The sequence below is a fragment of the Aquarana catesbeiana genome, linkage group LG07 (genome assembly GCF_042186555.1).
Source record: "Aquarana catesbeiana isolate 2022-GZ linkage group LG07, ASM4218655v1, whole genome shotgun sequence".
Lineage (NCBI taxonomy): Eukaryota > Metazoa > Chordata > Amphibia > Anura > Ranidae > Aquarana > Aquarana catesbeiana.
In genome coordinates this window covers 27,757,651-27,772,928 of record NC_133330.1, presented here as the reverse complement: position 1 = coordinate 27,772,928, position 15,278 = coordinate 27,757,651, and the positions used below count along the sequence as shown (strand labels likewise).

At 43.1% G+C, this 15,278-nt stretch overlaps 2 protein-coding genes across 2 annotated transcripts in view; both read right to left on the bottom strand.

Moving 5' to 3' along the window:
- Positions 1-15,278, bottom strand: part of NCKIPSD (NCK interacting protein with SH3 domain) — a gene marked incomplete in the record, with an annotated part of 558,334 nt that overhangs the window by 234,560 nt on the left and 308,496 nt on the right.
- The window catches only part of LOC141102820 (E3 ubiquitin-protein ligase ARIH2-like), a gene marked incomplete at its 3' end in the record, with an annotated part of 36,423 nt that continues 21,911 nt past the window's right edge, over positions 767-15,278 (bottom strand). The window contains 2 exon segments of the mRNA XM_073591844.1: positions 767-830; positions 2,217-2,284. Coding sequence (XP_073447945.1) covers positions 767-830; positions 2,217-2,284 — 132 coding nt within the window.

The following is a 15,278-nucleotide window of genomic DNA, read 5'->3' as shown; positions in this document are numbered from 1 at the left end:
GGTGACTCTCAGTGTAACTAATGCATTCCCCAAGAAAATGATCCTAGGTAGTTCAGCACTTGAACCCATTTCGATTCAGCATGGTGGCTACAGAACCCATCTTTCTTTGTGCTTATAAGCAGGTTGGTAAAATAATTCTTAATGTTATTTTGCTGACAGCTTGCTCGAACTATAAAGTGCTCATATAGCACTGTATGTACAAAAAAATTATATATATATATATATATATACACACACACACACACACACACACACACACACACACAGAGCTTAGTTCCAAGGTAAGTATTTCATAATGTTATTATGCAATTGCCTTACAGGTGTTTTTTTTAATTAGCTGTGGTTTACTACCACTTTAACCAATCGGAAACTCTCCGGTTCGTCATGGAAGCCCCTCAGAAAGGAGGGGATGAAGAGTGGGGATTTCATATGCGTGGTCCGCTACACTGGCTGCACTGACAGCTTATCACCCACAGAAGTACAGCGGGGACCGGGGGGTGGTAGGTTTGGTAAGGGGTGCAGAGGGGAAAGGTGTAGGGCGCTAGTTCAACGTTTCATTTTTCTGAAAAAGATGAACTTTCACTTTAATTACTTGGTATAATTCTGAAATGTGTCTGCTTAAACAGCCAGCTGTGAAACACGCCCTAGATTCCATAAAGAGAATGAATTCGCAATAAAGCTAAAGGCCACCCGTGGTGAACCTGCAGCTGAAACAACAGCCAGGATCACTGCAGAAAACAAGAGACACCAAGAACAGAGCACTCACATGTTTAGAAGATGAGGGCTGAACCCTGGCGTCAACCAACAACTGCGCATAATTCATTTTATGCCTAGAATGAAGAAAAACAATGAAGTCACTAGCAAGTTCAAAACACTGAAGAGTTTTTTTTGTTTTGTTTTGTTTTTTTTAAATAAACAGTACATCTCTGCAATGCATTCACACTTCCCCAACTTAAAACATTGTGAGTAAAGAGAATTATTTGGAGCTGACAACACCGAGCACTTGCTGCACTTAAATCCCAAGCATAGGTTTCAGCCCTGCCTGAACTACAGAATAGGGATCGACCGATATTGTTTTTTCCGGTGCCGAAACCGATATTTTTGTCACCTCTAAGGCCAATAGCCGATATTCTGTGCCGATATTCTATACATTTAAAAAAAAATAATTTATTTTTGATCACAGTTATTGCTGTCACAAGGAATGTAAATCTCCATATTGACAGTAATAGTCAGTAACAGGTACGCTTTATGGAGAGATCAGGGGTCTTTAAGACTCCAAACCCCTCCTCTGCACTTGAAAGTATTCAAAACATCAAGCTCAGCATTTTTGAATACTTTCTATATATTTGAAAACTGGCACCTTTAGGATACCAGTAATGCGGAAGTGATGTCATGACATCGCTTCCGGGTTATTATATCCGAGATCCAAACGAAGCATCAGCTTTGCTCGGGTCTTCGCCCAGCCGGCGGACGTGTCGGCTGGTTGCTCGGGCCTCCCGGTGAGTCGGGAGAGCCTGGGCAGGCGGCGTAAGGTGGCGGGGGGGGGGGGGTTAAACGTCCCCTCCCGTTGCTTGTAATAATAGCCAAACGGCTGCTGAACTGCATCGGTTGTCATTACAATAAAGCTGCTGTCCATCCTCTCTAAAGTAGGGTAGTGGAGAGATGCCTGCAGCTGCATGCATCACCCCGGTAAAACCTCTTGAAGCATCATTGGTAACATTGGGTACGTTTGTGGCTGATACTTTAAAAAAAAAAAGTGAATATCGGCCGCACTGATAATCAGTCGATCCCTACTACAGAACACCTCTTCTTACCACAGCTTGAAATAAATAACCTAGTGACAGTAGGCAAAGTGCTGAGGAGGAGGTTAGAACAGGATAAATACCCATTATTATTTAAGGCCATTTACACTGTACTGCTGCATTGCAATACCATGCATTGTGGTATGGCAGCCAAAGTATTTTGAAGGTATTATATTACAGAAGCTTATCAGTGTACCATTGAGTGATGACATCAGAAAGAAGCAGCTTCTCCCTTAATCCACTTTAAAAAAAAAAGTAATAGAATACATGAAAAATCAATGTAACTGCACCTGGTAAAAGCCATTATTAAATTTCAGATGGAGGTAGTCTGCTGGGTCATGGTGTACATGAATTGTAATGGATAGGGGCACAGTGATTCTTATGCAATGTAACGTTAGAAGGAGACACACTTACCGTTCTAGAATTTCTGAGACTTGCCAATGTAAATGAACTAGGATGAGTTTTGCCACAGAATGAGAGACCTGCAGAACGGAAGACATTAGAATGTTAGTAGAACGCATACATAGAAATTGCAATGGGGATACTGCAGGCACATTAAGAGTCCATAATCAGCATAAAAGTCTATTAACAGTCTAATAAAATAATATTGTATTAATATCATCAAACACAGTGGACCATCAGCAGCAGATGACATGGCTCCCCAAATCATCACTGACTGTGGAAAATGTTGCATCTCATTTGGAAATCAAGGTCCCAGAGTCTGGAGGAAACATGGTGAGGCACAGAATCCAAGTTGCATGAGGTCCAATGTGAAGTTTCCACAGTAGGTGATGATTTGGGGGGTCATGTCATCTGCTGGTGTTGGTCCATTGTGTTTTATCAAGTCCAAAGTCAGCGCGGGACTCCAGCAGGAAATTCTAGAGCACTTCATGCTTCCCTCTGCTGAACAGCTTTATGAAGATGCCGATTTAATTTTCTAGCAGGACTTGGCACCTGCCCACACTGCCAAAAGTACCAATAACTGGTTTAATGATCATGGTATCACTGTGCTTGATTGGTCAGCAAACTCGCCTGACCTAAACCCCATAGAGAATCTGTGGGGTATTGTCAAGAGGCAGATGAGAGACACCAGACCCAACAATGCAGACGAGCTAAAGGGCCGCTATCAAAGCAACCTGGGCTTCCATAACACCAACTCGGCAGTACCACAGGCTGATTGACTCCATGCCACACCGCATTGATACAGTAATTCATGCAAATAGGAGCCCCGACCAAGTATTGAGTGCATACTATACTGTACATGGATATACTTTTCAGTAAGCCAACATTTCTGTATTAAAAACCCTTTTTTTCCCCTTTTATTGGTCATATGTAATATTCTAATATACAGAATTTAGGGTTTTCACGAGCTGTAAGCCATGGTCAAATTTAAAAGAAAGAAATGCTTGAAATATATCACTCTGTGTGTAATGCATTTCTATAAAATATAGAAGTGCCTTTTTGAACTGAATTACTGAAATAAACTAAACTTTTTGATGATATTCTAATTTTTTGAGAAGCACCCGTAGATCACCCAGAGGGGAATGTTTTTAACAAAATTTGAGTTGCGCTTTAACTGGTGAGATACTTACCAAGGGTTCTGCACAGCTACAGGAATGCAGATGCCTCATATTAGAACATTTGGAGACAAATTTATAAAGCAGCGGTATGGACGGGCTATGGCTATGCACATTAATAATCAGTGGCGTGCTTTACACAAGTGCATTGTGCTTTGGAGTACCAAATGCAATTAAAACGGATTGGGGAAAGAATAGCCAGTAGGGAAAGAACTCAATCATGCGGCCAGCATGTGCTCCAAATAGAGTTTTCTATGTATCATTACGTTGAGGGAACTCCATAGGACACCACGGGTTCTACATTGCAGCCTGAATGTTATAAAACAGGAACTATCTGCAGTGTGGGGTAATACTACAGTGTTCAATCATGTGATGGGCGCAGGGGGTGAGGAATTTCTAGCATGATGAGTAGTGGGGATGAAGGCACAGTGTTGGCAAGGAGGGGTCCTGGTGAGTTAGTGGTTGCGGGTGAGGGTTGCGGACGTGTAGGTGAATGGTGGCTCTGCTAAAAAAAAGCTGTCATCTGTAGCTCCAGATGCTGACAGCAGTCTCCCTGACCCAGCAACAGAGGCCAGGAGGGGAGGCTGGTGTTGTGAGCTAGTAGGCCAGAGATTACAGCGCCTGTGTGAGCTGCAGATGTAGTCAGGGGTAGGGAGGTGGAGCGATCGGATGGGGCCAGGAATGAAAAAAGTCCACATCTAAATGCAACACAAAAAAAAAAAAAGGTATGGCGCTGACAAAGTCCTGCCCAGGACGTAACACATATGAGGGAGGAGACATCACCCGAGGCCATCATTCGAGTCCGAGATGTATATTTGGAGCGCTTGTTATTTGGACTTGATACAAGTGCTGGAGTTTTTAAGCTTAATTTAGAATTAAAGTGATTGTAAAGATTCATTTTTTTAAAATTAAAACAAACATGTCACACAGAGTAGCCTCGATCCTCCTTTTCTGAGGTCCCCCCGCAGCGCTCCTGGCTCCTCTTCTTCTGGAGTGCCCCCCACGGAGAGCCACTTTCCATGCCACAGACAGCAGGACTCTGCCCCGCCCCCCGCGTCCCTGGATTGTCAGCGGCTGGAGCTGCTGTGCTTGTCCGGAGCTTTTCGAAAATGAAGGGCGAGAAGCTGAAGCTACACTCTGCAAAGCTCAGTGAGGAGAGCTCTGAGAGCCGATTGGAGGGAAGGGGACACACCCCCTCCACACAGCACCTCCTGTCACCATTTTTCTCTTGGTGTCAGGAAAAACTTGTCAGAAGTGATTTATGCTGATAAAGGAAGGAGGCAGCAGACAGAAATGACAATTAGTTCTTTTAATTAAGACACATACACCCTATAGAGGGATTTGCTTTGTTGATGTTTCATGTCTGGGGTTTACAACCACTTTAAAGTATTTTATTTGAAAATCATCATGACTACCACCCTTCCCTCCTAAAATATTGAACGTTCTATATTAATAATCTGAACAAGCAATCTCTAGATCAGACTGGAATTAAGCTCAATTTTATGTCCTATATTCTTTTACATAAAAAAAAAAATCAATCACTTTATATTCCAATTTTGCTGATCAGCCAAAATACCGCACTGGACAGCAAAAGCAGGAATAGTAAAGGAAAATTCAATTCCTGAGGTTAAAAAATGGCAGCCACTACAGGAACCCTGCCCAAGCAATCGATATGGAAACGGGTTTTACGCAACTTCATAAAAGCTATAGAGTATTAGGTTCTCCGGGAGGCGGTGTGTCTAGTTACAAGCGCGGGGTCATTGCCAGATAACTCCGGGGCTGCAAATAAGGACAAGGAGAGGTTTGTGGGAAAAACCACAGGAGTACAGAGATGTTGATACAGACTGTCACTGTTTACATGCCATGTGGGGTGGAAAGCCTTGTGGCAGAACACAGGCAGACCACTGCTATCAGGCAGCTCAATGCTATCTGCAGTACACTATTCCGTCTAGGATTAGTGTGGAAGAACAGCGAGTCAGCAGACCGGCCAGATCACACTACCCATGGATGGCCTGGCCTATCAGTTTCCATAAGCAGGCTTTGCTTGAACCCTATGGGAAAATTAGCTTATAGTTTGCCATCATGCAAAATAAAAAAAAAATAAAATAAAAAAGTGCTAATTAAAACAAAGCTATAAGAAGATACAAAAACGAGATGGACCGTCACTGTGTTCTGCAGCTTTAGATCTCACCTGGATGCTTCAACTTAAAAGTAGAATTCAAGCCTAAAATAGGGTTGCACCGATATCGGTGCCGATACCAAGTATTTGCACAAGTATTGGTACTCATGCAAATGCACCGATACTTTCAGGCTCGGTTCTTTGAGCTGTCAGCGGGTCTCCCCTGTTGACAGCTAGTGTTAAAGAAGTGGTAATTGGAGCTGTGGAAAAAAAAAAAAAAAAAAAAAAAAAAAAAAAAAAAAAAAAGCAGCTGGCAATGTTTATTAACAACATTGCTCAGCCACTGAAACACTAAAATAAAAAGAAACATTGTTTCTTTTTGTATCTTTCTGTTTCTTCATCTGTAGATCAAAAAGGATGAACAAATGTTCCTCTGTTTAACCCCTTATTAAACCTTAATTTACTCTAATCAGCCTTACAAACCACTTTAACCTACAGGTAAGCCTAGATTAAGGCTTACCTGTAGGTGCAAGAAATCTACACGGTTAAGGAGATATTTTCCTAAAAACGGGCACCGGTGTCTACGGCGCGTGCAGGCACTGAGCGTGTCTTTAGTGAAGGCGATCCAGCCAGTAACAGCGCCGAAGCAGCGATACCCGTTAGTCACTCCGGGTATCAAGGCGGCGACGGTGGACGTGAACGAAGGTCGCTTCCGGGGCTTCGATCTCAGGTGATTCATAATGAGCTAGTATGCTATTCATACTAGCTCATTATGCCTTTGTCCTGCAGAGTGTTTTTTGTTTTGACAGGGTTTACTTCCTCTTCAACTCCCTACTACTCTCCTCCATTTACTTATTATTTTTCTGATTTTTTTTATCTATTTTATAAACAATAAACAATTATACAAAATTTTATACAAAATAGACAAAAAACTACTCACAAGCATGTGAAAATAAATATGGATAAACGGCATTCCATTCCATGGTTAAACAGTCCTGGGACCTGTACTCTCCAGACCAGGGGAGACCATGTAGGGGTCCGTGCTGGCTAACGCATTTCAAAGGTAAAACTTCTTCCTTAGAGCCTATGCTTGTGAGTAGTTTTTATCTTTTTTTATACAAAATAAATTTACTTGGGATAATGCATAAGGCTGGTGCGCCCTCTCTTCCTTTATCTTTCAAGTTTTTAGGAGGGGCTGGGGGGTACATAGGGTGTTTTTTTTTTTTTTTTACTTTCATGCATAGGATGCATGAAGGTAAATACAACCTTCAGCCTTTAGAACCACTTTTGATACTTGCCTTGCATACGCGACAGAACCACCCATAGCTCAAATTTCAGCTAGTTCAGCAGAAATCTATACGATATCTTAAATTAAGGGCTACAGCCACGTATAATCCCGTAGAATGTCAGGAGACATTTGCCAGTACAAAAAATACCGGCCGACATTCTGCCCGTGTGTAAGTCAGCCTGTCCAACAGGAAAACCAGCAGACAACCGACTCTCAATCAGCACTCTCAACCAATGGCAGCATATACAGTATCTCACAAAAGTGAGTACACCCCTCACATTTAAATATTTTATTCCATCTTTTTATGTTACAACACTGACACTTTGCTACAATGTAAAGTAGTGAGTGTACAGCTTGTATAACAGTGTAAATTTGCTGTCCCCTCAAAATAACTCAACACACAGCCATTAATGTCTAAACCGCTGGCAACAAAAGTGAGTACACCCCTAAGTGAAAATGTCCAAATTGGGCCCAAAGTGTCAATATTTTGTGTGGCCACCATTATTTTCCAGCACTGCCTTAAGCCTCTTGGGCATGGAGTTCACCAGAGCTTCACAGGTTGCCACCAGAATCCTCTTCCACTCCTCCATGACGACATCACGGAGCTGGTGGATGTTAGAGACCTTGCGCTCCTCCACCTTCCGATTGAGGATGTCCCACAGATGCTCAATAGGGTTTAGGCCTGGAGACATGCTTGGCCAGTCCATCACCTTTACCCTCAGCTTCTTTAGCAAGGCAGTGGTCGTCTTGGAGGTGTGTTTGGGGTCATTATGTTGGAATACTGCCCTGCGGCCCAGTCTCCGAAGGGAGGGGATCATGCTCTGCTTCAGTATGTCACAGTACATGTTGGCATTCGTGGTTCCCTCAATGAACTGTAGCTCCCCAGTGCCGGCAGCACTCATGCAGCCCCAGACCATGACACTCCCACCACCATGCTTGACTGTAGGTAAGACACACTTGTCTTTGTACTTCTCACCTGGTTGCTGCCACACCTGCCCGACAGCATCTGAACCAAATACGTTTATCTTTGTCTCATAAGACCACAGGACATGGTTCCAGTAATCCATGTCCTTAGTCTTCTTGTCTTCAGCAAACTGTTTCCGGGCTATCTTTAGAAGAGGCTTCCTTCTGGGATGACAGCCATGCAGACCAATTTGATGCAGTGTGCAGCGTATGGTCTGAGCACTGACAGGCTGACCCCCCATCCCTTCAACCTCTGCAGCAATGCTGGCAGCACTCATACGTCTAGATGAGAGAGGCCTGTAATTGTCATCATAGGTATACCTCAACTATCACAATCACATTGTCTGATTTTTGAAAGAATTTGCAAATTATGGTGGAAATAAGTATTTGGTCAATATCAAAAGTTCATCTCAATACTTTTGTTATATATCCTTTGTTGGCAATGACAGAGGTCAAACATTTTCTGTAAGTCTTCACAAGGTTGTCACACACTGTTGCTGGTATGTTGGCCCATTCCTCCATGCAGATCTCCTCTAGAGCAGTGATGTTTTGGGGCTGTTGTTGGGCAACACAGACTTCCAACTCCCTCCAAAGGTTTTCTATGGGGTTGAGATCTGGAGACTGGCTAGGCCACTACAGGACCTTGAAATGCTTCTTACGAAGCCACTCCTTCGTTGCCCTGGCGGTGTGTTTGGGATCATTGTCATGCTGAAAGACCCAGCCACGTTTTATCTTCAATGCCCTTGCTGATGGAAAGAGGTTTGCACTCAAAATCTCACGATACATGGCCCCATTCATTCTTTCATGTACACGGATCAGTCGTCCAGTTCCCTTTGCAGAGAAACAGCCCCAAAGCATGATGTTGCCACCCCCATGCTTCACAGTAGGTAGGTATCTTTGGTTGCAACTCAGCATTCTCTCTCCTCCAAACACGACAAGTTGTGTTTCTACCAAACAGTTCTACTTCAGTTTCATCTGACCATATGACATTCTCCCAATCCTCTTCTGGATCATCCAAATGCTCTCTAGCAAACCTCAGACGGGCCCGGACATGTACTGGCTTAAAGCTGAGTTCCACACAAAAATGGAACTTCCGCTTTTCGGAACCCTCCCCCCCTCCGGTGTCACATTTGGCACCTTTCAGGGGGGAGGGGGGTGCAGATACCTGTCCAAGACAGGTATTTGCACCCACTTCCGGCATAGACTCCCATGGGAGTCTACACCTCTTCCCGTCCCCACCGCGCTGTCTCCTGGGAACACACAGCTCCCAGGAGAGAGCGGGGATCACTTGGGACGCGCAGCGTGACTTGTGCATGCGCAGTAGGGAACCGGGAAGTGAAGCCGCAACGCTTCACTTCCTGATTCCCTCACCTAGGATGGCGGCGGCAGCTGCCGAGAACCGAGCGGGTTCTCGGCGTCGCCTCCCGACATCACTGGACCCTGGAACAGGTAAGTGGCCATGTATTAAAAGTCAGCAGCTGCAGTATTTGTAGCTGCTGGCTTTTAATATTTTTTTTTTTTGGCGGTGTGGGTGGACCCCCGCTTTAAGCAGGGGGACACGTCTGGCACTGCAGGATCTGAGTGCCTGGTGGCGTAGTGTGTTACTGATGGTAGCCTTTGTTACGTTGGTCCCAGCTCTCTGCAGGTCATTCACTAGGTCCCCTCGTGTGGTTCTGGGATTTTTGCTCACGGTTCTTGTGATCGGATTTTTGCTCACGGTTCTTGTGATCATTTTGACCCCACGGGGTGAGATCTTGCGTGGAGCCCCAGATCAAGGGAGATTATCAGTGGTCTTGTTTGACTTCCATTTTCTAATTATTGCTCCCACAGTTGATTTCTGCACACCAAGCTGCTTGCCTATAGCAGATTCAGTCTTCCCAGCCTGGTGCAGGTCTACAATTTTGTTTCTGGTGTCCTTCGACAGCTCTTTAGTCTTCACCATAGTGGAGTTTGGAGTGTGACTGTTTGAGGTTGTGGACAGATGTCTTTTATTTTGATAACAAGTTCAAACAGTGGAGTGGAGGATAGAGGAGCCTCTTAAAGAAGAAGATACAGGTCTGTGAGAGCCAGAAATCTTGCTTGTTTGTAGGTGACCAAATACTTATTTTCCACCATAATTTGCAAATAAATTCTTTCAAAAATCAGACAATGTGATTGTCTGGATTTGTTTCCACATTTTGTCTCTCATAGTTGAGGTATACCTATGATGACAATTACAGGCCTCTCTCATCTTTTTAAGTGGGAGAACTTGCACAATTGGTGGCTGACTAAATACTTCTTTGCCCCACTGTATCGGTCCAAAAGTAACACGATTCCAGTACATTTTCTGCAAGTCTTTGCTTTCCTAGTGCAGGTGAGAGAGAGTGAGAGATAGTTGTATCCGAATTGCATCAAAAACTCATTAGGATCGCATCAACTCACACTGCAGCGGCTTCTTGAAATTGCACTGCAAAAAGGAATGGACTCGCACACCACATCAGGCGTGAACCTGGGCTTATAGTCGCAATGCTGTGTGTTGCCTCTTGAGCCCTGAAATAGCCATTGTTTAATTTCTATGAGAAATATCAAATTAAACATATAAATCTCTTCCACTCTCCCCTTTTCCTGGAATCTTAGGAACACGAATGCAGCATTTGGTGGGTCGTTCAATCCAACCGGAATGGCCATTCGTCTTTTTATACACATTATTAAACCTTACATAATCAGCTTGGACACGGGCTCACTGACATGGTTTATTTCACCTCCCAGCCAAGTTTTTTTGCAGCATTAATGCCTGTGGACACTTCACATTGTCTTTTACCCTTCGCTATCAGAAATCGCTGGTGGAAATTCCTGAGATACTGATTTGACCATTTTTACTTAGTGGAATGTGAACGTTACTCGGCACGGTTTGCATTCCCCTTCAAGGACTAAAACATGGCGAAGGACACTCCAAGCACAATTTAATCCACTGTATTTACAATATGTATGTATGGTAATAAATAGGTAATAAATAGGCTGCCCTTTTAGCTTTTTTTTTTTTTTTTTCTAGTTACTAAAGGCAATAAAGAAAAAAAAAAATTAAAACAAAAAACACATTATACTCTCACCTGCTTTGTACAATGGAACTGCACAGAGTGGCCCCCGAACCTCCTCTTCTGGGGTCCCCTGCCAGCGATCTTGGCTCCTCCTCCTCTCCGTGCCCCCCTATAGCAAGCTGCTTGCAATAGGAACACACGTATGTGCTTGCTCCCGAGTGGTGCGTTTATGGAGCCACGCTTGGCCCCATTCCTCCCCACTTCGACCTCATAGCATTTGATTGATAGCAGCAGGAGCCAATGGCCCCTCCCGTGTCACCTTTTTTCTCTTGGTGTCAGAAAAACTGGTCAGAAGTGACTCATGCGGATAGCAAAGGAATGAAGCAGCAGACAGACTTCGTGCTCTTAATTCACTAGCTGAAATCTGCTGCCAAACTCGTGCTGTATCCAATCACAGTACAGGTTGGCAGGCATGCCGTCAAACCCAGAAGAAAGAGCCGACGTACAGGTATGTGATTGCGCCTGTACCTGCCGCCTGTTTGCAGTATTTTTACTGTAAGCAGTCGGCAGGTGGTTAACGCAGAACTTCACTCTCTCAATCAAAATGGACTATGTTTAATCCTTATGATGCTAGCATTAGTAAATAGGAAAGCAGATCTTATTTACTAGTTTTAAACTTTTTTTTTACATTTCTTCAGTTACTTCCTGGTTTCCAGTTCTAGGTCAAAATGTCATACATCCCAGGAGGAGAGGCCAAGGACACTCTCTTTTCTGCATGACTGAGGTAAGGGCAGATGGATTCCAGGAAGTAAATTCTACTTGAATCATCTGCCTCTAACTTAAGATGAAACGCAGCTAGAAATGCTAGGGGGTGTTTTTCAGAATCATTTCTCAGCAAAATAAATCATGGGGACATGGATGGATGGGGGCATTTGCTTTAAGTATTAACCCCTTGCCCACTGCCCTATAGCAGATTTACTTCTACAGGGCGGCTGTGCAAAATCATGTATATATACACACATACGTGAGATTCTGCACTTCCAAATGGGGGGGGGGGGGGTTGGGGGGTGTGATGGTAACGTGCCACTTCTGCTGTGATTTGTCAAAATCAAAAATTATAATTATATGTAGCTGGGCGATTTTCTCAAAAAAGAAAATCTGCGTTTTTTTTTTTTTTTTTAAAAACTTGATTCACGATTCGTATCGAGTTTTTTTTTTTTTTTTGGACACCGCGCTGGTCCTGAGGAGCTGAGGGCAGGAGTTTTTAGGCAAGGCTTTGGCCTAGTCCGTGGCGTCCAGCCTAGCCTAAAAACTCCTGCCCGCAGATCCTCAGGACCAGCGCGGTCTCAGCACCGGTCCTGGTGAAAAAAAAAAAAAAAAAAAAAATTGATTTGCTGAGATTTTGAATCAATTTGACCTCTCAAATCGATTCAAGATTTAAATCGATTTTTTCCCCAGCCCTAAATAAAATATATATATATATATATATATATATATATATATATATATACATATACATACACACACACATACATATACATATATACATATATATATATATATATATATATATATATATATATATATATATATATATATATATATATATATATATATTATATATATATATATATACACACACACACATACATACATATGTACATACACACACACACACACACACACACACATACATATACGTACATATATATATATACACACGTACATATACATACACACACACACACACACTTTTTATTGCATTTTTGGTCTTATTTTTTTTCGTTTATATCGCAAAAAAGTAAAATAAAAAAGCCACAGTGGTGATCAAATACCACCAAAAGAAAGCTGTATCTGTGGGAATTTTTTTTACAAATGTTATTTGTGTACAGCGTTGCATGACCGCGCAACTGTCAGTTAAAGTAACGCAGTGCCGCATCACAAAAAAATGGCCTGGTCATGAAGGGAGGCAAATCTTCCAGGAGGTGAAGTGGTTAAAATGAACTAAAAATCGTTTTTGGTTTGTGGCGATTCAGCGTATTGGCACTTTAATGTGCATTTGAAAAACAGATACCGAGATGATGAATACGGAGTCCAGGGCAGCAAAATGGTTAAATACGATTCCTGAGATGAAGCATCCAGCAATCCAAGTGTTTTATAACCATCTCACTCCCACCCCTGGAACAACTGGGAAGCAGGTGATGACGCTTTTCCAGTATAGCTTTAGGCAACATTTCTCAACTTTCTCAGCATCGCTGACACAAATAGTAGATGATGATTCATTTTTCTGTGGAAGCCATTAAAGTTATCCAAAAATATAAAACCAGATCCTGCGTAAAGCTGAGCATAGCTGAAAGTCAAAAGGTGTCGTCTTGATTTACAAATGAATGGAATTTGTATGAAATCCTGACGTTTACAAACTGCTCCTTGAGACGTGAACAGAGGAGGTTACTTGTTTTTTTTTTTAACCACCTCAATACCGGGCACTTACACCCCCCTTCCTGCCCAGGCCATTTTTTCAGCTTTCAGCGCTCTTGCACTTTGAATGACAATTGCGTGGTGATGCTACACTGTAACCATGTGAAATTGTTATCATTTTCTTTACACAAATAGAGCTTTCTTTTGGTGGTATTTAAAGAGGGAGTCCACCCAAACCGCAAAAAAAAAAAAAAAAAAAAAAAAATTAAAAGCCAGCAGCTACAAATACTGCAGCTGCTGACTTTTAATAAATGGCCACTTACCTGTCCCAGGGTCCAGCGATGTCGGCAGGCGACGCCGAGAACCCGCTCGGGTTCCCTCACCGCCATCCCAGGTGAGGGAATCAGGAAGTGAAGCGTTGCGGCTTCACTTCCCGGTTCCCTACTGCGCATGCGCGAGTCGCGCTGTGCATCGTAAGTGGTCCCCGCTCTCTCCTGGGAGCTGTGTGTTTCCCAGGAGACAGCGCGAAGGGACAGGAAGAGGCATAGACTCCCATGGGAGTCTATGCCGGAAGTGGGTGCAAATACCTGTCTTAGACAGGTATCTGCACCCCCCTCCCCCCTGAAAGGTGCCAAATGTGACACCGGAGGGGGGGAGGGTTCCGAAAAGCGGAAGTTCCATTTTTGTGTGGAACTCCGCTTTAATCACTCCTGGGTGTTTTTTTTTTTTTTGTTTTGTTTTGTTTTTTAAGGGAAAAAAAAAAAAAAAAACACAAAAAAGTTTTAAAAAAAAGTTCCTAGTTTCTGTCAGTAAATTTTGTAAATAAGTAATTTTTCTCCTTCACTGATGGGCTACAGTGATGAGGAGACACGAATAAGCCCATTGATAGGCGACACTGATAGACAGCACAGATGGGCATTGATGTGCAGCAGTGATGAGCACTGATGGGCAGCACTGATGGGCACTGATTGCTGGGAGTGATGGGCAATCATTGCTGGCACTGGTGGGCAGTTAATTGTAATCAGGGCACTGATGATCAGTACCCTGATTACATACCTAGATGTCCTCTGCGAGACGAGGAGCACCGATTACCAGCATCTCTGGGTTTACATGTGGCCGGCTGTGATTGGGCACAGCCGATCACATGGTTAAAGAGCCACGGCCCTTTACACAGATCACCCTGAACGAGAGCCCCACCGCCCAGCCGTCATTTGACTTTGGGGGGGGGAGGGGGCGGCAAGTAGTTGCAGATGGCTTAGTGTGCTATGTGTGTCCATAGATGACCAACTGGAGGTACAGAGGCTAAAAGGCATAGTCCCAGCTTTTGGAAAAAAAGAAATAATAAGAAAAAAAAAAAAAAAGTGTACATTAATTGTATGCATGCATGCAGTTAGTTTCCCCCCACAAAAATAGTTTTCTTTTGATGGTATTTTTATCACCTCTCTCTGTGTTTTTTATTTTTTGCACTATAAACAAAAAAAGACCGACAAAAAACAAAAAAAACAAAACAAACAATGCACCGTAGCAATATTGTGGTAAAAACGCATATGCGCCTTTACCGCAATTTTGCTGCGTTTCAGATGCGTTTCCTGTGTGTTTCTGCTGCGGTTTTGGGTTGTCTGCATCGGTGAAAAAAAAAAAAAAAAAAAAAAAAAAATGGACATGCGACTCAAAAACACACAAAAATAAATAAATAAAAGAAATAAAAATAAAAATGCAAATTGCAGTGCGTTTTTACCACAATTTCCTTTCATTTCAATGGGAAGTGTTTGTTTAGGTGCGGTGTTTAAAACGGCACCAAAGATGCAGCATGCACGACTTTTCAAAATGCACTCCCACCTGTAAGGCAGTGGTTTGAAGAGTCCCATGGGATTTAGGCTAGGTTCACACTGCTGCAGTGCGAATTTAGCGTGATTTTGATCCGATTGCGTTGCAAATTTGCATTGCAAATTCTTTGTGTGTTCTTGCGATTCTACTGCAAATTTTGCAATCTATGGAGCTGAATTCGCATTGCACACGGATCAAACTCGGACAGGACCCTTTTTTTACGCAGGGTCCATTCGCAACGCATTGATGTGAACAGCACTCATGGAA